Below are 22,786 nucleotides of genomic sequence, written 5' to 3'. Positions count from 1 at the left end.
CCTCGCCATCCAAGATCACTCCCAATCCAGTCTCCTCGCCATCCAAGATCAGTCCAAATTCAGTCTCCTCGCCATCCCGGATCAGTCCAAATCCAGTCTCCTCGCCATCCAGGATCAGGTCAAATCCAGTCTCCTCGCCATCCAAGATCACTCACAATCCAGTCTCCTCGCCATCCCGGATCAGTCCAAATCCAGTCTCCTTGCCATCCCGGATCAGGACCAGGTACAATGCAAAGGAAATCTAGTCGAACACCAACATTAGCAAAGTTACAATGATTCTATCTTTGAAATGTTGATACCCTGTATGCATGTTCATAGTTTTAGTGATCCTTGAAGCACGTTTGTCCCAAACAGCTGACATTAGAGCATTAAGATCAAAACATGTCAAAACCAACTTGGTAGCAAAAAGATATGAGTGGCATATGACGTGCACCTTAAGCTTGACCTACTACTTTGATGATTGTCGAAATTTTTCTGTTCTTTTTTACCTTCAATTCAATCTATCCATCGTGAAAATACAAAAGCCATGGTATGAAATTTGCTTACGTAGGTCAAATTTAAATAAATAAGTAGACAATCTACCTCACACTTGCCCTAGGAAAACCGAGGAACGACGTATCATGGATGTCCCTGATTGTTCTACGGATGGCGTACAGTCCTCAACAAGAAAGGAGGCGAGGTAAGTTTTTGAAGAATTTTTCAAGATCCAAAGTTAGGTCAAGGAGAAACTCTGTTGTGATCTCTTTGTGGCAGATATTTTCCTACCATAACTACTTGTAGTAGTCATTTCATAGGCTCCTAGAAATATGGCCAACACCTCTAAGTCATTAGAAGAAAATCGAAGAGCTTTCTATCCTGTTAATTTATACATGTGCTAACATGACCAAATAGATGCTAGATTGAGAACTGTCTGTTATCACCGTGCTGTTACATGGTAAGAGTCAAATTTGACCCCCAAACACGCGCCCCGAACACTGCTAACTTACTCCTGAATGTTTGGCTGATGTTTTGCTGACCTACAGCCGAACACAAGCCAATGCAACCATAGCCAAACTTCCAGAAGTTCCCGACCAACCCCCGAACGTTTTTAACATTTTGAAACATTCTGCTGGAGCAGCCGAATAGTAGCGTTCCGACCTACTCCTAACCATAATTGGGGGCAGTGTAAGGGAAGTCATATTTGTGAATGTGTGATAGGGCTTTACTACTGGGCTGATTTCCAGTGATCAAGAATACTGAGCTCTTATTGGGTTGATTTTCACAATGACCAAGAATCCTGATTTCCTATTGGTACTGCCGATTCCCATCACTGTCCATAGTGCCCATTAGGCACCACAACTGTGGCCTTAGGTATGAAAGCACCTGCAGCTGACACATGGTTACACGTGATAATTCCTTCCCCTCCATCTACTGCAGACAGGCGACAAATGTGACATGCGGTCTGTCCCCAAGTGTGACGTCAGCCGTGGTGCGATCAAAGTTAATCAAGGAGGAGCTCATCCTTGAGCTACAAAGGAGAGGCATTCCTCCTGCTGAAGGGGCCAGCAATCAAGACATGATCATCCAGCTCCGGCGTGAAATAGATGGGCACATCGCGAGCAGACAGGGGTAAGAGAATGGGCAATGTTTTAAAAAACATAACATAACATACAATGGCGTAACGTACAGTAACGTATAACACAAGCTAACGTCATCATATGTGTGTTACTTTATATGTGTTCCTATATGGAACAACGCCTGATAATGCTATTCTTTAGACAGGGCAGAGTGACGGCGTCTAGTCTGTCTGGAGAGGTGTCCCTGGCTGTGCTACCCAGGCTGGACCCAGACGATCTACGGTACGAGCTGCTCCGGAGGAACGTAACTCCCGCTGGGGAATCCACCAAAGAAAGTCTGATAGCACAGCTCTGGGAGGAGATGGGGAAGGAGTACTTTAGCCGGCAGGCAAGTTCAGTGAATTTAGGAAACAACATAAGAAACACACTAATGCATGAAGAACCTGGAACAGAGGAAACAAGCGAGGCTAGACCAGCGAAGGAGACACCCTTTGGAGCAAAGGGAACAACTGATGCTGAAGAAGAGGAAACAGATGAGAAGGAACCCACTGAAGCACAGGGGACAAGTTATATTGGTGTAAAGGAAACACGTGATGACGGACAGATGCAGAAACCATCAGATACATCATTGGGCCAGGGCACGCCAGAAGTAGTGTTTGTTGATCAGAGTCCAAGCCCCAGTGTAACCGTGAAGAGGAAACAAACTCAAGATCCCAACATCGGAGCGAGCATGTCTAAGAGAAGCAACACAGGTGAAGAAACAACCATGTCGAATTTGGCTACAACGGGGAATCCTGTCAAGCAAGAGTCACGTCCGACTTATGAAAATACGACCGGTTCAGGAGAAGCACCTTGGGCTAGTACTGGTCCAGGGTCAAGCGATCCTACGGTAATGACTATTGCTGCGAGATCAGGTGCCAACACTCCCATTTACTTCCCCTGTCAGGTGGAAGGATGTAGCCACAAACCACGCTCCAAGAAGGCTCTCGACAAACACATGCAACGAGAACACACGGAGAAAAAGTACAAATGTGACCAGTGTGACTTTAAAGCAGCAGAAGACTGGATTCTAAAGGGTCATAAAACGCGAAAACATCCTGGGAATGTAGGTACTAGTATTTAAAAATGCACGTTTCCTGAACATATGACCAGCATTGCACCAGAACAACTCCAATGGTGAGAAGCACTTACCAGATAACCAACCAAATACAAAACAAGCTTTAAGCAAACAGAAAAAAATGTGCAGACCTAGAAATCTACAAACAAGGATTGCTGATAAAGAGAAAGAGCTTCACGTAAATATATGTAGTACTACTAGTAGCCACTATAATTGTCTAGAAATTAGTGTGCCTTTTTGTGTTTTATAAGTGACATTAGTATCAGTCACAGGGTGATGTGTATTGTTTTACATTTTAATTAACTAACGTATCAGTCAATATGGTGTCGTTTTTTAAATGTTTTATAGCTGACATTAGTATCAGACACAGTATGATGTGTCTTTTTTTAATGATTCATAAGGCCATGTTGATTTGATTATATGGATGACATCCTCCGGGAGCCCCAAAACTGATGCGAGCGTGCGAATAAAAAAAAAAGTTTTGCAAAAAAAAAAAGTTGTTTTCATTATGAAATCTACGTGGTCATGAGGGTTGAGCAAATGGCACAGAATATGGTTTGGCGAATAATCTAGTCTTCAAATTCATTTCTTTACAATTTCGTCTTTTTTCGTTTGATTTTGGCATTCTACGACATTGGTATAGCTTTTATTAATTTTTTTTTGTAACTTATGGTATATTTTTGCTCATTTTGCAACTGTTTTGTACGATTTACAGTATGGTTGAAAACTTTTTTTTTGGTAAACGGCCGAAAATTCGTGCGCGCGCGGATGTCATCCATATAATCAAATCAACATGGCCTAACTATCTGTCAGTGTGGTGTGTCTTTTTAATGTTTTAAATGGAATAAGTATCAGTAATGTGGTGTTGTGTGTTTTCAATCATTTATAACTGATATTAGTATCAGTCACAGTATAATGCGACTTTACTGATTCATAACTGTCAGTGTGGTTTGTCTTGTTATGTTTTATAACTGGAATTAGTATCAATAATGTGGTGTGTTTTCATTTATTACTGATATTAGTATCAGTCACAGTATGATGTGACTTTTTACTGATTCATAACTGTCAGTGTGGTTTGTCTTTTTAATGTTTTATAACTGGAATTAGTATCAATAATGTGGTGTGTTCAATCATTTATTACTGATATTACTGATATTAGTATCAGTCACAGTATGATGCGACTTTACTGATTCATAACTGTCAGTGTGGTTTGTCTTGTTATGTTTTATAACTGGAATTAGTATCAATAATGTGGTGTGTTTTCATTTATTACTGATATTAGTATCAGTCACAGTATGATGTGACTTTCTTCGCTGATTCATAACTGTCAGTGTGGTTTGTCTTTTTAATGTTTTATAACTGGAATTAGTATCAGTAATGTGGTGTGTTCAATCATTTATTACTGATATTAGTATCAGTCACTGTATGATGTGACTTTTTTACTGATTCATAACTGTCAGTGTGGTTGTTCTTTTTAATGTTTTATAACTGGAATTACAATGTAGTATCAGTAATGTGGTGTGGTGTGTGTTCAATCATTTATAACTGATGTTAGTATCAGTCAGTGTAACATGTGAAAATCAATGCCATTCATGCATGTACAATGCCATGTTGATTTCAATAAAGACTAAAGATACAAGTACCATGTAATGTCATTGCTCCTGCAGTACCAAACGTTACCTTTGATCCCGTAATCAATTATTTTTTTACCAATACTTTTCATAGCGACTATCACCAAAATTTCAATAATAACGTCCTAAAATTTACAACATAACTTTCTTGACAGAGGTGATCGTTGTCATAGTGGAAGTGGGAAAATCTGACACATTACAACATTTCCAATTCTTTCCTCACAGTTATAGGAGAAGACACAAAAAAGTCCATCTTGATCGATTCTGTTTCATTTCTTTATTTCCATGGTAGTAACATTACACTGATGACACCTATACAACAGTTTCCATGCAGTGACAGGATAGTTCAACTTTTAACTCATGGAGGCTCCTGGATACATACTGTCATCGTGTTGCGAGACAAAAAAATGCATCTCTTCAAAAATCATAAATATTCTGTACACGTATGTACATCTTCTTTGAAAATTTCTGACTGGTCTTTAATAACACTCAAATTAAACAACAGTACAAATACTGTCCCTTGTGTACATCCTAACTACTGATGTGTAATGTACAGCTGTTGTTACAATACAGTTGGACAAGCAGCATCTGTTACATCATAATACATTCCCATATCTGATCATATACATGTATACTTGAAGAAGGTGAAAACCTCCACTTTATCAAGCAAAAAAGTATAAACTTGTGCACTTTATTTCAGACTGTAGTGCATTTTCTTTCCACATCTGTAAATGGAGGTTGGGGGAAATGCTTAAACGGCTCCTCCCTCGTGGTGCTGCCAAAAACGTTTTATATATATTATCTCATTGCACAAGTGGCCAAGGCCAGTCTTTGTAATCTTTACTCACATGCTGAATAATTCATCATCATGTACACCCATTCATAAATGCTAAACTCAGTAAAACAGCAACTAAAGGATCCATCTACACACACTTTGTTTGACATCCTACAAAACCTTTTAAAAATACAGAGGAAATTGCACCTTAAATACTGGTTAGAAAACCCTGTCAGGCACAAGTGTAACAACACCAGAACAAACTGTACTAATGTCTACTGCCAGAGACATTGTATCCTTCCTGACAATAATAATACATCAAAACAATAGCCAGAGATCAAACAATACTGACACGACATCCCAAAATTTTAAACATCGAGAAAGGTTTATACATCACGTAATGTTAGCGTCCAAAAGAAGAAATATGCATACAGAAAGAGATAGTAATTATTTGGGGACTTATTCCTACGTAGATACTAAATAAGAGATACTGCAATGTGTGCATAAGTTCAAGACTACTAGTCAGTAGTTATTCAGGCTGTACATCCCCAGGGTAACCATACAGAATTTCTCTTTAGCACAGCCATACACTACAAGCACCTTTGCCTGCGCAAGACTTACTGGTATTACTACTTTGAAATAACCTGCAGCTCTGTACAAAGCTGGTAGGGGGTGCTGTTGCAGGTTTAGTTTGAAGTTGTTGTGACAGAAGATAGTGCCTCTTGAGGGGCCCTGCAGTTCTTTACAAAGCTGGCAGGGGGTGATGTAGCAGGTTTAGTTAGTTGTGACGGACGGTGGTGCCTCTTGAGAATACCTGTAGTTCTTTACAAAGCTGGTAGAGGGTGCTACAGCAGGTTAGTTTGAAGTTGTTGTGACGGAGGGTGGTGCCTCTTGAGGGGCCCTGTAGTTCTGTACAAAGCTGGTAGAGGGTGCAGCAGGTTAGTTTGAAGTTGTTGTGACGGAGGGTGGTGCCTCTTGAGCAGCCAGCATGGGGATAGGTGTTCCCTGAATGACCTCAGGGTTGAGTACGATGGGCACAGCGGGCGGCTGGCCGTCTGTGGGGTTGGGCTTCCCCGGGGAGTACACGGCAGGGAGAGGGGGTTGTAGGATGAACGTGGGGAGGGGTGGGGGGTTTTCGTCTTGGGCAGGTGGAGTGTCTGCTTGTGGAGACTCTGAAAATCAACACAAGATTGTCCTTTTTTCAACTTTCAATGAGAAGTATTTGTTTTCTAACACAGATCTAACCCCTCATGACACCATCACCATGTTTTATGTAAACCCTTGATACCATGTGAATCTATCAGACCTTTCAAAACAGCTCCACCATACAGAAGTGGTAGGAACTGCACTCACCCTACATTTCCCCCCTGCATGCGCAACATTTCATAGAGCAAATGGTGAAGGCAAGTGCATCATAACGTCCTGGGCTGGAATAACTAGTGAGAAAAAATACACAAAATGACCAAAGTTTCAAGAATCAATGTTTAACGTTTCTCGGATCTAATAGGCTCACATGGTAACCAAAGCATGCCCATTTTGTTAAGTGAATGTGTGATGAGTAAAATGTGCTTTTTCCTTCAAGGCAGGATTTATAATATTCACAACAAACCAAATATAATAATACACAGCAATCTCCTGTCCTTATGTGTGGCAAAAAAGCAAAAAAAAAAAAACAGCTCCAAGCAGAGTCATAACACCACATGTACCATGCTCCCTAGTGCACAATACGACCAAAAGAACTCACCTTTACTGGGTGTTTGTGTAGGTTTGGCCGTAGGTTCAGGGCTGGCTGCAGGTTGCACTGGGGTCTCTGACCGGGGTTTCTCTGGACTGCTGCTGGGTTGGGGCTGTTCCACTACTGTGGGGGGTGAGGGGGGTGGAGGTGAGGGGGACGCCACTCTTCTCTCTGTGGGAGACAAGACTCAGTTACTGTAGACGTAAAATGTCGCACAGGTAAACATGCAAAGATGGGATGTGCAGATACACAGTGAAGAGTTTGTGGTAGGAGGGGGGAGGAGGTTTTTGTTTTAAGTTCAATAGAAAGACATACATGTATATCTAACATCCTAATTTTATTGTGAAGAGGTTACTGCATAAATATAACCACCACAAACATTTCTAACTCTACAGTACCCACACGCCCTCTTAATTACATTGTACATGATTGTAAATGGAATCATAAACTTTCGTAGTTACAAGTACCTCAAGCACACCCAAAGGAGAACCAGAGAATACAAATATCAGCTTATCACTGCATGTAAAGATTGCTTCAGGTTTTCTTTTTTTTCCCATAAACAATACATGAGTGGAATCAACTGCCGGGCCAAGCTGTGCAGGCCAGGACAGTTAAGGCTTTTAAGGCCGGGCTGGCAGCCACCCTGCCATAGCGACATACCACTGTCACCCAGTTAGGGGTGGTGAGAGGGTATCCAAGAAGAAGAAGTTTGTGTGTACCTGTGTTCTGCTCCTTATGATGCTCCTTGAACACGTCGTGCCTGAGTGTGGGGAGGAAACACTCAATCCTCTCCCAGGTGATACACCACAGCTGGGTGTATCCTGACGGGGTGGAGTCCTCCCTGAAGATACTGGCTGTGTCCATCACCAGTAACATGTTCTTCAACGACTCAGGGATGGCCTCAAACTAGACACAGATGGAAACATTTAGAACATCAGACAATCTGTTACAAGTGAAGAGAGATCTAAGACATGCATTACACTCATACCAATGAAGCGGGCTAAGTACTATGTTCTGACCACTATGTTGGTGTCCTTCATTTTCATTTCAATGGAACGTAGCTCAGCCGTACACATTTACAAATTCTACTGGCAAGTGTTCATGTGTTTTATTGGGAATTCTCTTCTGCGAGCTACGCACACAAAAAAAGGTTATTTGAGTGTCAGAAGATCTCTAGATGCTTGAAAACACTAGAGCTATGATCCACTGAAATGCAAATAGCTGTGTCTGCCTCCATGTTGGTGTCCATTTGAGATGACTTTGGGAATGCTCTCTCTAAATAATTATACATCATCTCTTTAAATATCAAACTGATCTAGACACCTGCCGACTAGTATAAAATGCTGGAATGATCTGACAAAACTGCAGTTCTAAGCCTCTCACCAAGAGGTCGCTGTTGTCCACATGCATGTACTTGTCCATGAAGTCCAGGATGGTGAGCCAGAGTGCTGTGAAGGTGGAGAGGGAGAGCAGGGGCCCGAGGTGCTGTAGGAACACCTTACACAGCAGGGCCGACACACGCATGCGTGTCTCCTCCATCCCTACTGTGTCCTCAGGGCTGATGTTCTCCAACAGTTTAGTCAGGAGGGGGAAGAGAACCTGCGGGCACACAAGGGGTTTATGAGAACATTTTACACAAGGGTGGTCATGGGGTTTATGAGAACATCTTACACTAGAAATCAGAGACTTCAGACTTCTGAGAAGTATTTGGGGTTTTAATTTGAGACATTCGCATTCACCCCGTTTCCCATGTCTGAATCATTCTGTCAATCTCCCCATCCCCTGTGCTGTCAATCTAATCACACAAACCAACAAACAACTCAGCTACCCCAAACAATACTTGTGTACCAGAAAGAGACAACCTAGCTTGTGTATGTGTTCCATTCTGCTCTATCCAGTACCATACAAAGCTGACAGTTTAATGTGAGTATGCAGTCTCTACCAGGTCTTCCTATGGGGTACGGATCCTAGAAATCGGTAAAAAAGGGGAAAATAGTTGGCCAGGAAGTCAGTCCGGAAGAGGCCTAGGGTTGATTTCCCTTTCTGTGGGTAAATGAACTCTATGCCGGCTTAACACCTACAGTAAATTATTATCCCTATTGGCTAAATTTTACTTCTTTTTTTTTACCCCAGTTGTTAGTCTGGTGGAGACTAGTGTGTCTGTGTATCTGTGTGAGTACCTTGTTGAAGCAGGATTCCCACTCCACAGCAGACAGAGTCTGTAGATCGTGCACCAGCAGGGCTCTCTGTAGGTAGGTGATGGCCGATGTCCGCACCTGTCGTCTGGAGTCACAACACAACCTGGCAATACCTGCAGTAAACAACACAACAACACAAGGTCAGGACTGATATCTAACAATCATTTCTCAAAATAAGACTACTGGTAGCATGATATGGACAAGGTTTTAATGGCTTTTCTTAGACCAATGACTAATTTTAGACTTTGAAGGGATTGAATTTCATGGTAGAAGCGGAAACAGTATTTTTTGCGATGTCTTACAGTCACAGTCAAAACAATAGTGTGGCACAAAAGCACAATGTGTCATATTCATAGTGTTGCCATGACTTTATAGTGGAGCAGGATCATGAAAACTACAAATTTTATAAGAAGATAACATCAGAAATGTCAAGATTTATAATTATATTTCACATTGCCACCTAGCAGGATAGGAGCAAACTGCACCCACCTTGCAGAAGCGGGCACCAGCATTTGTTCCAGAGAGAGCTGGTGCCTGCGTCGATCTCCACACCGTTCACGTCCTTCCCTCCCTTCTGCCGACGGGCCTTCTCCTCCTCCGCCCACGCACTAAAGATGGCGGCTGCACGCGTGTGGAGCGTGTGCATCAGGTCCAACAGCTAGGGGGGGAAGATCGAACATATTAGAAAAGATAAATAAAATACTAGTAAAACAACAAATACATGTGAAACAATATACATTTGTTCTATTCTAATTGTAAAAAATGATAGCAAATCAAATTGATACATGCAATATTGTGGTACATGTATGTCAGTTTTTTGGCCAGTTATACCGTGAATTCTACTACTATTTATGACTAAAAGAGGCCATTTTCTTACATTATAAAGCTATACCTTGGATGGCATACTTTCATACAGCAATCTTTGCACACAGAAAGTACTGCAATACTGAATGTCTGATAACATAAAATACAATGTTATTCCAAGCAAGACTCAGTGAGCTGAAACCCCAGGTGTGTGACTGTCTCACCTTCAGACACACTTCATGGTACCCCCCAGGTGGACCCTCGTTGTCCTGCTCATCATCAGACAGGTGAGACAGGTGTGCAGGTGTAGACTTGGACTTCTTCATCCCGTGGTCTTTCTTCTTACGGAACTTCTTTCCTTCCTTCTGCGGGGGCTTTGGTTTCTTCTCTTCCTTAGGTTTGGCTACACAATACATATTTGTTAGTTCAATAATAATTCTTCTGATCATGTTCAAAATCATTGAGGTTAAAGAAATCTTCCAGATGTTTTCATGATTTGTACAATATTTTTTTTATTATTTGTTGCTTCACCTCTAGTAATACTTTTGGCTTGTGTGTGCGTCCAAACTGCAGTTCCTGCATGTTCTGCTAGAGGGTCTGGAGCCTGCTTTCATTGCCTCTCTAATGGCCTTGTTCTATTCTACTACTCCATTATTTTTCCTTACCAAGATTAACCATTTTGGAGCTTTGAAAAAAAATCAATGAGTTTGAAGAAGAAGACAACATCGGAAAACATAAAAATCAAACGAAATTGACTACCTCCGCTGACGCTTGCCTCCACAAACACCCTGAGACAGTGCACGCAGGACTCGAAATTCTCCGGAGTAACGTGCGCGGCGTCTCGCACCAGGAAGGACAGGGTCTCACAGCACTTGGCCAGCGACTTGGGGTCGTGGTTACGCAGCTCTTCTGCTATCGTCAGTACGTACTGGTTTACAGGAGGGACAGCAGGCTTCTGGCCGTTACTGTCAACATCATCTTTACCAACCTAGGGAGACAGACATGTAGGAATGCTTTGGATTAGCTGTAGTTTCTGTAAGTTCTGCCAGAGGGAGCTGTGCAGTAACAACTCCTTACGAAAGGTAAAAAAAGAGAATCCCTGTGAAACAACAATACTACTAACATTTCCAAACCTCCAACTGATATTGATGAAATTCCTATGTTTTTTTTTAATCTCCAGTAATACACTATTCATGGTAAAAGAAACACACAGAGAACCTTGCTAATTCATTTCAGAAGCTTCTCCCATGCTAAAGTGTACCTATTTAAACTAGCACACAAGCTATTCTTTCTTTCTTTATTGGCAATGACAACAGGTCAAGACACAGGTTATCAAGGCAGTGTTAACTGGTATTAGATAACCCACATGTACAGACGTGCAGACAAACATGAAATAAGAAATCTACTATAAATACAAGACCTGAAATAAAGATAACATGTTAACTGGTTACAAGGTACAATACTATAATACATAATATAAGAACATCAAAGCTATTGCCTCTTACAATGTAACAGCAACAATGAGAGTGTACCGACCAGCAGCCATCCTGTACTGGTGGACTGTTTCATGCCCTCCCCCTCAGTGCTGTTCTTGTGGTGTTTAGTGGCGGGTTCGTAGAGCTCACTGTCAGACGTGTAGCCACGATCAGATGACAGACTGGAGTGGACGTGCTCTACTGCCACCTCACTGTCTGACTGGGCACCTGTGGGGCAGAATCAGCACTTTACACCAAGCCAATCAAATCTCAGCAGGTAAGCAGAAGAAAAAAACCCTGATAGACCAAAATGCTACCACAGAAGCTGCAAAGTTAACATATTGATATAGAATGTTTCAAACAGATGAATATTCATCTATCAAAGCATTGATGAATGAAAAACTCAAGCAAGTTAAAACACAACTTTCTTCAACTGTTGGCAATAAAATTTTAGGGCTGCTTCGTATCCTGAAAGGCACATGTGAGGAGTGGTACAAATGTACATGTATTTACAGAAGTGGAAATTTCAACTACATCTTTTCTTAGGTCAGATCTATAAAGGCCAAAAAGCTCCTTTCATCATTCAGCTACAACAACAACAACAAACCCCTTACCTGAGTCCACAGTGCTCTCCTCTACTATCACATTGTTGGTTTCCCCGGGCACATCAGACTGTACCACTGGAGGAGGAGTGGCCCCAGCTCCCACACACTCCAGCAGGGTGAAGAGTGTGTCCCAGTCCCTGGCTAGGTGGATGTTGGCTGCGTTAGTCTTCAGCAGCTCGTGCAGGCCGTACGACAACTGTCGGCACACCTTGTACAGGACTGACGGCTTCATGGTCAGCAGGACACGGAGAGAGGATAGCACCTGGGGAGGAGGAAAGCAGTGTTTGTGAAGGTTTCCTCATGCCTAGTGCTGTGTACCTAAACCCACAATCAGGTCCAAGTCTGGATTCAAGTCCAGAGGTTTAGGCTCAGGTCTAGACTTGTCAGTCTGGACCTAAACCCAGGGCACATACAGTACAAAATAGGGAAGGGACTTTACAGATAACATTTCCCAATGGAAAATGGGGCATCTTTACCACAAAATTAAGTAGCGAGCACTGCACTACCAGAGTTTAGAAGCAAGATATGATGTTTGCTGGGCACGTCTGGGCAAAACTGTGGCCACATAGTTTATGGAGGCCGACACTTGATGATACCCAATGACAATGTTTTCTTAATTTTGCAGCACAATTTTTGACTAATTGAAGATTTCAAGTGGTTTAGAACAAAAAGGGGAATGTGACATGACATGACGTTCAGTTTTTTTTTACTTGAACCTAAACATTTTTACAAGTCCGGAACAAATAGTTCCAGCGAACCAGTACACAGCACTACTCATGCCTGTTCCGTGTGTCTGTTTGTGAGCTAACTTGTGTTCCTGTTAGTAGTTATTTCTACATGTTAGACATGTCTTTGTCAATGGACTAATGTTCTGTTCACCTGGTCTGAGATCTCCTCCCTCCTGAGCAGCCGGATGGCCAGACGCAGCAGCCCGACCACGGCACGCTCCACCAGCACACTGAACTCTCCACTGTTGGCGATCAGACTGTACAGGTGGTCACGTACAGGCTGCCACAGGGCGCTGATACGGTCCCTGGGGGGGGGGGAGGTTTAACAAGTTGGAGGTGAATGATGTTTGGGTAAAAGTGCTCTGCATTCTTTGATAACAACTGGTATTGCAGCCAGGTACCCTCAGACAAAGACACTTTTAAAAAGTGTACCTATCAATGTTCCCTGAAGTGCACACTTCAGATATACAGGTGTTTAAAATATTCTACAGAAGGTATCAATAACACTGAGTCTGTTGTTTTTAGTGTGCTAGTCTTAGAGTACCTGGCAGAATTACATGTATGAGATCTGTGAAAGTTGACATTACACTGAAAAGTAGAGAATCAAGATAGATGTTTCATATCTAATAATGGACAGTTGGGAAACCATTATTTTGGATGGTCTGCTAGCCTGGAACCTACTTGTTCTGAAGGACAATTCTCAGCAGCAGCTCCAGGTTGAACACAGCTGCCTCCTCATCAAACTGGCTTCCTAAGGAGGCTGCAGTCTCCGGGCCGTGGGAGGCATAGGTCAGGGCCTGGGGAGGGGGGCAAGATGGGACATTTTTGCACATCAACTGTCTAATAAACTTCTGTTCAATGGTATTAGTAGATTACATACATGTACATTTTCACCAAGATTCAGACAAGATTAATAAGTATTTTATTCAGCAATGCAAACTTATTAACGCTTATAAACTCTACTTTAATAGATTTTATATGTGTATATGTTGTAATAGATGTTGTTTGATTTTAAAGCTTTTAATGGGATGGGCTACGTCTTTAGTCTTAATCTTTGTAATCGTGAGCAACAGTGCAATTCAGAACCCCTGGGTTCTGCAAAACTGTTTTACATTGACATCAATAAACCAGTCAAAAAAAAAAAAGATTGAGTAGAGAAAGAACATAGAAACTCACCTTGAGCAACTCCTGTAAAGACTCCATCCTGAGAAACTTGCTTTCTTGCACCAGCTGTTCCACCTGACATTCCTGGGGAGAAGGGAATATTCAGTAAATGTTGCTCTGCTCTGTATTTCTATACAAATACATGAACACATTACAGCCCATCTAAGAAATTGTGTCAACTTATTCGTGTACAGGTACAGGTATACCAAGTGTTCAGGATCAGACCTGTACCTAAAGTTTACAAGTACAAACTTTAAGGATGTACATGCACATAGACAGTGAAAGAAGCTGTACCTTTATACAGTTGTGAGCCTGTTGTGTTGCCTGTTGGTCCTCAGCTGTGGCTGCTCTCTGTGCAGGAGGTTCAGGGTTCAGGATGATGATCTGATACAGGGAGCTGAAGATAGAGTTGTCTGTTCTGTGGGAACACATAGGACAAACAACAACTGTCAGGAGGGAGATAGAAGCTTAGTCATGTATGCCCATGACATTACTATGGCTCACTGCAAAATGAAGAGTTTTTGAGTACTTAAATGAGCATTGGCATCATTTCTGTATACATACATGTACATCCCAGGAGAGAAAGAATAAAGCTGGTGTAACATTTGTGTATACCACTCATCAACACCACCTAGCAACATAAGGCTGAACTGCAATACAGCTTTCTTGTTTGACATACCTTGCAGATGGGAGTTCCTCCCTTATCAATGATATCCTTCCAGAGGGATCCACAAAATCTTCAACCTGGACACAATGGGGAAAACAACAAATTTCACAAACATATTCCTCTCATAATATAGGCTGGTGAATTATACAAAATTGCAGTTATAAAGGAAAGAGAATGGTCCTCTTGAAGAAGAAAGTCACAAACCTCTATCATTGCTTTAGGCATGAGTTTGGCCCTGTACAGTTGTAGCATACAGTCCAGAATGTTCTTCCAGCCCTCCCGCAGGATGTCACCGTGCCGGTGGGCCAGAGCGAACACCGTCTTGGCCGCCATTTGTGACTTGATGTTACTCCCAAACACCACGGGTAGGTTCTCTGGGCTCTGGAGGTGGGAACATGGGAGTTCACTTTACAAAATATCCCACATTACTATATAATATTAGGATTATTCTCAATGTTTGTCATGTGTTTAGGGAGATTTCTTTGTTTAAAAGTAAGAAGTATTATGTACAACATGTATAGTCTGGGGAGTTTGGGGAGAAGGGTAAATTTGCAACCTTTCCAAGTCATGGCAGGGCTCACCTCAGAAGTACTGATGAGTGTGGTGAACTTGCAGAGTGAGATGACCAGGTTGTCAAACACATCACTCAGCTGGTAGTAGGCAGCTATCATTGCACATTTTCTGTAGGGAACACATGGGATTCACTTCAACTAATGATATATATAACGGTAATCTTTCCATCTGTTTAAATTGTCGATTGAATGATACCTTCAATGCGTTATCATAAAAAGTAACATTTGGCATCATATTCTGAGGTAAACTTTTGTTCAAGACAAATTAACAAAATGAAACAGTTGCATACGAAAATATATTTGGTCTTTGACGACACAACATCACTTACATTTTGTACTCTCTGAATATCACCAGGCAATGTGTTTACATGTAGGCAGATTCAATTAACTTGACTCGTGTAAAGAAATGACCAAATTGTAAACTTCTGGATGTGTATTTTGGATGCCTTTAAGTGTGGTTTGATGAAGAGAGAAGGCCTTACCTGAAGCCAGAGATGGCCTTCTGTATGATACTGTCATCCAGACTCTTGTCAAACACATAGGACAGAGCAGCAACACTGGGACCCCAACTCAGCAGGAACAGGTCAAGATCAAACACACCACCTGCCAGGGGCAAGGGCACAAATCAAGTGTCATACAAAACAACATCAAGTTGTTAAGTCGTTATGTTACTTAGACCATGTTGATTTGATTATGTAGATGACATCCTCTGGGAGCCCCAAAACTGATGAGAGCGTGTGAATAAAAAAAAGTTTGGCACTTTGAAACTTCACAAATAACAAAATTAGTTTGTTTAGCCTTTAAAAAAAAAGAGGTGTGCTTACTTGTTACCTCAAAAAGAGGTGTGCTTACTTGTTACCTCTATGAAAATCAGGGTTGTTAGTTCAGCACCAAGGACAGCCACCAATGCTATACCAACTGATTCTCTGTGCAGCACTCAGTATTACAACAGTAGTTGACAGTTGGCCTACCCTGTGCGTGTGTGAATTTTCCCTCCTGTCGTCCCCCTCTCCTCAGTAGCATCTTCCACAGGTAGTTCTCTCTCACCTGTCCTTTCTGTTCATCTGGCATCACAATCTCATCATTTCTGTGTAAAAAGATACACAAGGCAATCAGAGATGGCAAGACTCCATTGCCCTGATGGCAAACGCCCTCTGTCAGAATACACAGAAACAACACTGCAGAAACACAGAAGCAGACAGATACAGAAAAAAAGATGTATTCAAAGATGGTTTAAACATTAAATCTCACTTAATAGCTGTGTAGACCTCGTCCAACATGTCAGAATCAAAGTCCCTCTGGCCGTTAACATTGTGCAGGTTTTTCTTGAATTCCTATGTGGAAAAGACACAGAAGTCTGTTAGCCACAGCCTTACTGTAATATATATCCACAAAAACATTACAAAAACATGACATTGTGTTACCTTATTTGTCACAGTAACAATTCCTGAATGTTGAAAGGCTAACCAACCAATACACACATTGCAAAATTAGAGTATTTTACAGAAAAATTTTCACTCACCTCTACAGTCATAGGGATGTTTTGTTTCTTCACATTGTGGTTGTGCTGGTCAACGTTCAGCATGATTACAGCATAGGCCAGGGTGAACGCTGCATCCGCATTGGCAAAGGGCTTGTTGTTGCAGTTCTGTGGAGAAACAAACCTGTCTCAGTCTCACAAGAAAGGATATCTATTATAGACCCTCATCTCTGATACTCCAACTACTACATACTTTAGAATGTTGATGAACAATGTTCCTGTAACCTAAACAATATCAACCTGCTACTCACATGCCAGTGTTCTGAGAACTCCTCCAGTAACATGGAGATGACGGGTGCCTCTCCTGGCAGCCGGAAGGCCTCCAGGTACATACGCAGGGCCTCGTCTATTCTGGTGTGCTCAAAGTCAAACGACCTGCAAGGAATCAAAACACATGTACATACATGTATGGTATAGGTTCTCAGAGGCACTGAAAATCTGTCACCTTGCTCATTACTTCTTGCATGTCAGTTAAAATCCTTCTTACAATGCTATATAGGGCAGTGCCCATCTCCATTTCTATCATATAGCCCATGGGCCACACAGATGTGCAAGCACTGTAGTCAACTCATTTTGGTGTGTGTTTCAACTACCATTCTCTTTCTCAAAATTCCAGTGCTAAGCAGGAAAAGTTTTTTTTAAGTCTTTGGTATAATCTGGACTCCAGATGCAAAATGAATACTCTACCCAATTGGCTATTATACCAGTCTAGCTTAGTTACTACCACATTGTGTGTGACTTACTTTACATAAGTCTCCATGACGGTCTTATTTCTCCTATCTGAGATGTAGTCTGCGATCATCTTCTTGTCTAGTCTGGGATTCTCACGCAGGAAGGTGGCCACTTCCACTGGATCCAGGGGGGTGGACATCAGGCCGTTTTTCTGAAGGTAGGCGATTCCATTCTTTGGCTTCTGGTTGAACTGCTCTGTACCTGTTTCTAACAGCTGCAAAGAAAAGAAAAAAGTTTACTTCTGTTGTTGGTAGTATCATGATAATAGACACTAGATTTGATGTATCTAGTCTTGTTCAATATTCATTAAAGAAAGTTACATGTAGCTAAAATCCTTCAAACTTTTGGTGTAAAGGACAGTGCCCACTTGTTTCTATAGCCCTTGGGCCACACAGTTGTGCAAGCACTTAGTAATGGAGCATGTTCAACTAGCACGTTCTTCTTTCTCATAATTGCTGAGTGGTGAGTGCTTAACATACATGTAGAAACCCAGAACTCTTGAATGCAAAGCAAGCATTACACCTGCTAGGTTGTTGCAATGTTTTCTTGTTACTTGTTTTAGTGAAGAAGATTTTTTTACCCTTTTCTTCTGCTTGACTTCCTGTAGTTGCTGAGGTGTTGGCAGTGAACTTGTGTCTGTGTACTTCAGCTGAGGTGGAACGCCGGCCGCTCCATTGGTTACCTTACTGGCTCCTGTAAAACAACCACACACACATTACATGACACACATCCATTACACATGATTACATGACAAAACATTGCCAAAAGTTACATATGGGTTTGGTAGAGTTCATTGTTGCACAAGGGGGTGTGTCTGGAAAAATTCAATTTTGAACTTTTGAACTTGGGTGATGTTTGAAAAGTACATTTTTGGCAGAGATAATTTTGGAATAGTCTATTTAGTGTGGGAGTGTCTTTGGAAGGTGCCATTCTTGCATGGGGTCAAAATGGAAAGGCTAATTTGAACTGGGGTGAGTTTGGAAAAGTCCATTTTTGAGCAACATAATTCAAAATCATCCATCTTAGCATTGGAGTGATTGTGTAACAATCCCTTTTTGCATTGGGGAGGGAGTGAAATATGTTGCATTTGCTCACACATATTGTCATTCTTATACATGTAGTTCCTGGGACAGTCATGACAAACCTACCGTTGTCACCCCCCTTGTCTTCCCTATCCTGTCTGCCTGCCTCCATCTTGCCTGCCATGGCGTAGCCTGTTGTTGGGAGGGTGCTGGGGATGGTGGCCACTGTCTCTGTACTCTTCTTCACATCCTGGCCTTCAGAAACCTGTGTGCTATCCTTCTCTGTTGCTACAGATGAGGATAATCATATAGTACATGTATGTCAATTGTGTAAATTGCAAACTCCAAAAATTCCACCATGAACCCTAAAACACAGCTACATAACACAGAATAAAATGGTGTTATCAACTGTTTTCAGAAAAGTCTTGAGCATAGAATACACCATGTTGTACCCACCCAAGCAAATGCGCCTTTCATTGTGAAATGAGCATAAATTTGGTGTCCCTATACCAAAAATTCAACAACATCAATTCCAACTTCCGAATCCTGCATTTGAATTTTCGAAAGCGACATATGCTGTTAGAGTGACACGCGTTCGAATTAGTAACCGTTATATGTAAGCCATGGAAACTCTGGCCGTAACGTAAAGTACAGCCCGGTCTGGAACACTGTTATGGAAGGTTATCACGGCCCGGGTATGACATAATTTATCGTTTCTGGAATGTTCTAAACTGGATGTACAGTATACATGTATATACGTACTGTCTGCGGCTTTCCCTTCCCCAGCCTCCCCGCCAGGCTGCTTGGAGACCGGTACGACCCGGTTCCCTCCGCAGTACGTTGCGATGGCATCGATCACGGTCAGGAGAGCGTCCAGCGACAACAGGTGGGTGGAGTACAGGCCATGTACAGGGAAGGCATTCTGGGAACGAACAGCAATATTTGTCAACATTAAGTCATTCAGAGTTAAAAGCCTTGTCCTGCTTAGCCCATAATTACATATATGGGTTGCACATACACTGTACAGTACCATCTATACAGCACCCTGTATATGTACAATTTAGGGAGTATTTCTTGTGCAATGCATCACACTGCAGTGAGACATAATGAATGCAGAAGTAACTACATGTATGCCACTGCAGGGCAAAAAAAAATTAGGGGTCTATGACATGATTAAGACATCAAAACATTTGAAAATATTGTGTAAAAAATGCCAGCAGGACAAGGGTTAAGATTTTTACAATTGGTCTATTAATTACTTGATTGGATAAACAACAGTAACTGTTGATTCCTACCTTTGAGAGCAGCTTGGTGAGGTCCTCAAACAGGTTACTACAGAAGAGGTCACAGTCGTAGTTCAAGTATAGCTCTGTCACCAGCCCAGGGATTCTCCACAACTGGAGAAAAACAAGCACCCCATAGCACATTGGGTACATTGTCTTACATTGTAGACTATCATTAGGAATAGAAAACTGTCCATTATTTCTGTAAGATTATTAAAATCTTTACAACATCTCTTCCAAAACAAATAAAAGCACTGTACATTTGTACATGGTCTTCTGTGGTCTTTCATGGTACAATAGTCATCATCATCATACAATAGTCATGAATTAATGATATACAAATGTATGACAACTGACTCGATATTCATATTTTCCAAAACAACTCAAAAGGTAAATAGTACCTGTACTATAGCTTCTAGGGAAAGTTCCCTCATTTCATACGGAATCTTTGGTGACTCTGACACTATGATGTCCATCAGCTTGGTCAAATACATCTGGAAAAAACACAAAGGAACTATTAAAAATCTTGCATGAAAAGGTAAATATCATCAAATATGACATTTCAATATGGCATACTCTGTCCAAATTGGAAGCTACCAGCTGACCAATCCTGACCAATCATAGAAAGACTCAGCCCAACCAATCACCAATTAGAATAGAAATTCAGGTCAACATACTTAAGAGCTTCTTTTATACATGTATTTGTACATCAGCATTGTTTTAAAAAGAGAAGAGTTGTGTTGACATCTTACCTCCAGCTGGAACTTGAGTTGTCTCCTCATGGACTCAAACAGAAGGAAACACACCCGTAAGGAGGCAGAGAACAGGCTCAGCCGTTCAGAATGGAGCAGCTGGAACAGTACAAAAGTCAAAAGTTACTTCACGCTTTGCGTATCTCTCAGTGTATAAAGTAGCACCTATATCTGTATCTATATACCTTGGGCCATACAGTAATATGCAAAAGCACTACATGTAGGTGGTTGTGTGTGGTGTGGTCAACTCTCATTTGTATTTCTCATATATGTTAATGTTGAGTCCAGAGAAAAGGGCATTTTTTAAGTTTGATTCTGGTACAAGATTTTTTGGCGATGCCTTAGGGAGGAGCCTAATGGTACAGTATTGTGTGCAGTCTGCAAGAATTCTAGGAATTGTACAGGAATTTTTATCCACAGGAATGTGGAATTTTGCTGACACTCATATATGCCTACATTCCTACTACGTGAAATTCCTGGAAACCCTTGGGACATTGTGGAAATTGTACAGATACACAACTGAGCAGACATATGCTGATTCACATCCCTGTCCACTAACCTGCAGCATTATAGCTAGCTATATAGCTAGCTCCGTCCTCCATGATGTTCAAAAGTAAGCAGTGAGCTGTTAAGTTTTCTTAATTGTTGTACATAAAACTTACTGAGAAGAGGTTTTTGCACATGTCGTCCTTGATGAGACTGAGGAGGGAGTTGTAACGTGGGATGTGTTCTGCTCCACTCTCCAGGGCCACAGTCAGGAGAGACAGACCCATGTGGATCATCACATCAGTGTTGTGTCTGGGGAAAAAAACAACAGCAGAAACTATTAACAAAAGGATATAGGGCAAGACAAATTTGTGTACATTGATTAACTTATAATACTATCATATTAATATAATTAAATATAGTAAGAAAAGGTTACATTTTTGGGGCAATTTTCATTGAGGTCAGACCGTCTACATGTATAGAACAACTTTTGCTTGGCTATTACATTCTGGTTTATTCTGTTAAAATATATATACTAATATAGTGTTTATTGCTCAACAAGCAGTTTACTGTTCTTACCTGTCATAAGGGTTAGTAAGTGAGATGAGAAATCTAAACAGCTCCCGAACACACGGTAGTCCATAGGGGACGGGCGGACCAGAACCTGTGAAAAAAATGAAGATATGGAATGTAAACATCCAACAGCTTTGCAGAAAATAATAGATATTATTACAATGTTCAAATGAAAGCTCATCTGCGTTGGTAGAATCCATAGTTATATAGTTCAGGCTTAGTCTTCCCGCCACTTTTGATGCACTTCTGACGTCATCACGTTTCCAACTTCCAGAGAGTCAGTGAGTGCATCAAATATATCCTGACCAAGGTTGACGAGATCAACCAAAACTTTATGGTGAGTTTCCTTCTTGTGTTGGAACAAAGCTTGAACTCTAACTATGGTTTACAATGGTTAACAGAGAAAAATGTGAGACACAGTACAGAAGTGTGGCTTACCATCTTTCTGTGTCTGTTGTGGAGTAAAGCGGACCCCCCGTGGATTGACGTACTCTGAGTCCTGTACGTCCTGGATGGACGCCGTGTCCGACTGCTCGTTCACCGAGTCTGCGTCTTCAGCGTTCTCTGGCAACGACTCAGTCTTCTCCGAGTCTGTGCCCAAATCAAGTTCACTACCAGCTTTCTATAAGTGCAAAATACATATACAACAATGGTTAAGGTTTAAAAAAACACATGTACATGTCTTCTAATGCTTTTTTTTTTTTTGGCAATGGATCAGGGGCAAGCCTAGTAATACATATCATGTCCAGCTGCAAGAATTGCAGGAATTTGCTGGAAATTCTGCTTAGTTCACAGGGATGTGTTGCAAACATCTTTTGGTAAATTGATAGCTTTTTTTATGAGATAGTTTGTATTATTTCCATTGTAATACTGTTATTATGTAACAATGACATACATTGTACATGTATCCAAAAAAGCACAAATACATATAAGGTAAACACTAACTTTCATTTCACCAGTGCTTTCTGTACTCTCGTTCAATCTCTCTTCCACTCCTGTCTCCTCCGTTTTTTCCTCCGTTCCCTCGCTGTTTTCTCGTACCTCCTGCTCTCCGTCCGAGCCAGACTCCCTGACCGACAGATCCACCCCGCTGTCCGGTACTGAGGGGGTGGGGGTGACATCCCCGGGGGTGGTGGCTGCAGAGTTGGTGGGGGTGGTGGAGGAGTGTGTGGGGCTGGGGGTTGGCGTGGGTTCCTCGCTGGCAGGGAGCTCGGGGACGGGTGTGGGCTTCTCCACGGCAGGTTTCTCTGCCACTGGTTTCTTCTGGCGTGGCCGCGGGGAGCGCTTGGCACGTTTTCCTCGGATGTCACCTACTCCACCAGCCCTCATTTTCAACTACAAAGCAAAATAAACCCAATTACACAACATATA

The 22,786-nt window shown here is 41.7% G+C and overlaps 2 protein-coding genes across 2 annotated transcripts in view; one reads left to right on the top strand and one right to left on the bottom strand.

Annotated features, from left to right (window-relative positions):
* The first annotated feature begins 620 nt into the window (after positions 1 to 620).
* Positions 621 to 3,067, top strand: LOC109478215. Its single transcript, XM_019779672.1, has 3 exons — positions 621 to 679; positions 1,417 to 1,608; positions 1,758 to 3,067. The coding sequence occupies exons 1-3, from the start codon at positions 621 to 623 to the stop codon at positions 2,677 to 2,679; spliced, it is 1,173 nt and encodes a 390-aa protein (XP_019635231.1). The 3' UTR covers positions 2,680 to 3,067.
* A 1,499-nt stretch (positions 3,068 to 4,566) lies between these two features.
* Positions 4,567 to 22,786, bottom strand: part of LOC109478214 (Golgi-specific brefeldin A-resistance guanine nucleotide exchange factor 1-like) — a 42,890-nt gene continuing 24,670 nt past the window's right edge. The window contains exons 9-41 of the mRNA XM_019779671.1: positions 22,361 to 22,750; positions 21,854 to 22,037; positions 21,422 to 21,506; positions 21,019 to 21,154; positions 20,357 to 20,455; positions 20,006 to 20,098; positions 19,617 to 19,718; positions 19,084 to 19,243; positions 18,448 to 18,609; positions 17,880 to 17,992; positions 17,311 to 17,513; positions 16,819 to 16,942; positions 16,550 to 16,675; positions 16,279 to 16,361; positions 15,999 to 16,114; positions 15,510 to 15,630; positions 15,037 to 15,136; positions 14,660 to 14,836; positions 14,468 to 14,532; positions 14,083 to 14,206; positions 13,801 to 13,872; positions 13,306 to 13,421; positions 12,776 to 12,929; positions 11,906 to 12,158; positions 11,353 to 11,519; positions 10,576 to 10,804; positions 10,041 to 10,219; positions 9,502 to 9,670; positions 8,995 to 9,125; positions 8,198 to 8,413; positions 7,534 to 7,720; positions 6,824 to 6,985; positions 4,567 to 6,251 (exon numbers count right to left, since the gene is read on the bottom strand). Of these exons, the coding sequence (XP_019635230.1) occupies positions 6,019 to 6,251; positions 6,824 to 6,985; positions 7,534 to 7,720; positions 8,198 to 8,413; positions 8,995 to 9,125; positions 9,502 to 9,670; positions 10,041 to 10,219; positions 10,576 to 10,804; positions 11,353 to 11,519; positions 11,906 to 12,158; positions 12,776 to 12,929; positions 13,306 to 13,421; positions 13,801 to 13,872; positions 14,083 to 14,206; positions 14,468 to 14,532; positions 14,660 to 14,836; positions 15,037 to 15,136; positions 15,510 to 15,630; positions 15,999 to 16,114; positions 16,279 to 16,361; positions 16,550 to 16,675; positions 16,819 to 16,942; positions 17,311 to 17,513; positions 17,880 to 17,992; positions 18,448 to 18,609; positions 19,084 to 19,243; positions 19,617 to 19,718; positions 20,006 to 20,098; positions 20,357 to 20,455; positions 21,019 to 21,154; positions 21,422 to 21,506; positions 21,854 to 22,037; positions 22,361 to 22,750 (5,031 nt within the window). The 3' untranslated portion in view covers positions 4,567 to 6,018. The remainder of the gene's footprint in view (positions 6,252 to 6,823; positions 6,986 to 7,533; positions 7,721 to 8,197; positions 8,414 to 8,994; positions 9,126 to 9,501; positions 9,671 to 10,040; positions 10,220 to 10,575; positions 10,805 to 11,352; positions 11,520 to 11,905; positions 12,159 to 12,775; positions 12,930 to 13,305; positions 13,422 to 13,800; positions 13,873 to 14,082; positions 14,207 to 14,467; positions 14,533 to 14,659; positions 14,837 to 15,036; positions 15,137 to 15,509; positions 15,631 to 15,998; positions 16,115 to 16,278; positions 16,362 to 16,549; positions 16,676 to 16,818; positions 16,943 to 17,310; positions 17,514 to 17,879; positions 17,993 to 18,447; positions 18,610 to 19,083; positions 19,244 to 19,616; positions 19,719 to 20,005; positions 20,099 to 20,356; positions 20,456 to 21,018; positions 21,155 to 21,421; positions 21,507 to 21,853; positions 22,038 to 22,360; positions 22,751 to 22,786) is intronic.

Source organism: Branchiostoma belcheri, unplaced genomic scaffold (genome assembly GCF_001625305.1).
Source record: "Branchiostoma belcheri isolate BF01 breed outbred unplaced genomic scaffold, Haploidv18h27 scaffold43, whole genome shotgun sequence".
Lineage (NCBI taxonomy): Eukaryota > Metazoa > Chordata > Leptocardii > Amphioxiformes > Branchiostomatidae > Branchiostoma > Branchiostoma belcheri.
This window is presented reverse-complemented; position numbering and strand designations above follow the sequence as displayed.

What these genes read in the sequence shown, in the direction of transcription:
- LOC109478215 (XM_019779672.1), top strand. Translation starts at nt 621, where the DNA reads ATGGATGTCCCTGATTGTTCTACGGATGGCGTACAGTCCTCAACAAGA. An exon ending in TCAACAAGAAAGGAGGCGAG is followed by an intron (nt 680 to 1,416) that starts GTAAGTTTTTGA and finishes CATCTACTGCAG; the next exon opens with ACAGGCGACAAATGTGACAT. An exon ending in CACATCGCGAGCAGACAGGG is followed by an intron (nt 1,609 to 1,757) that starts GTAAGAGAATGG and finishes GCTATTCTTTAG; the next exon opens with ACAGGGCAGAGTGACGGCGT.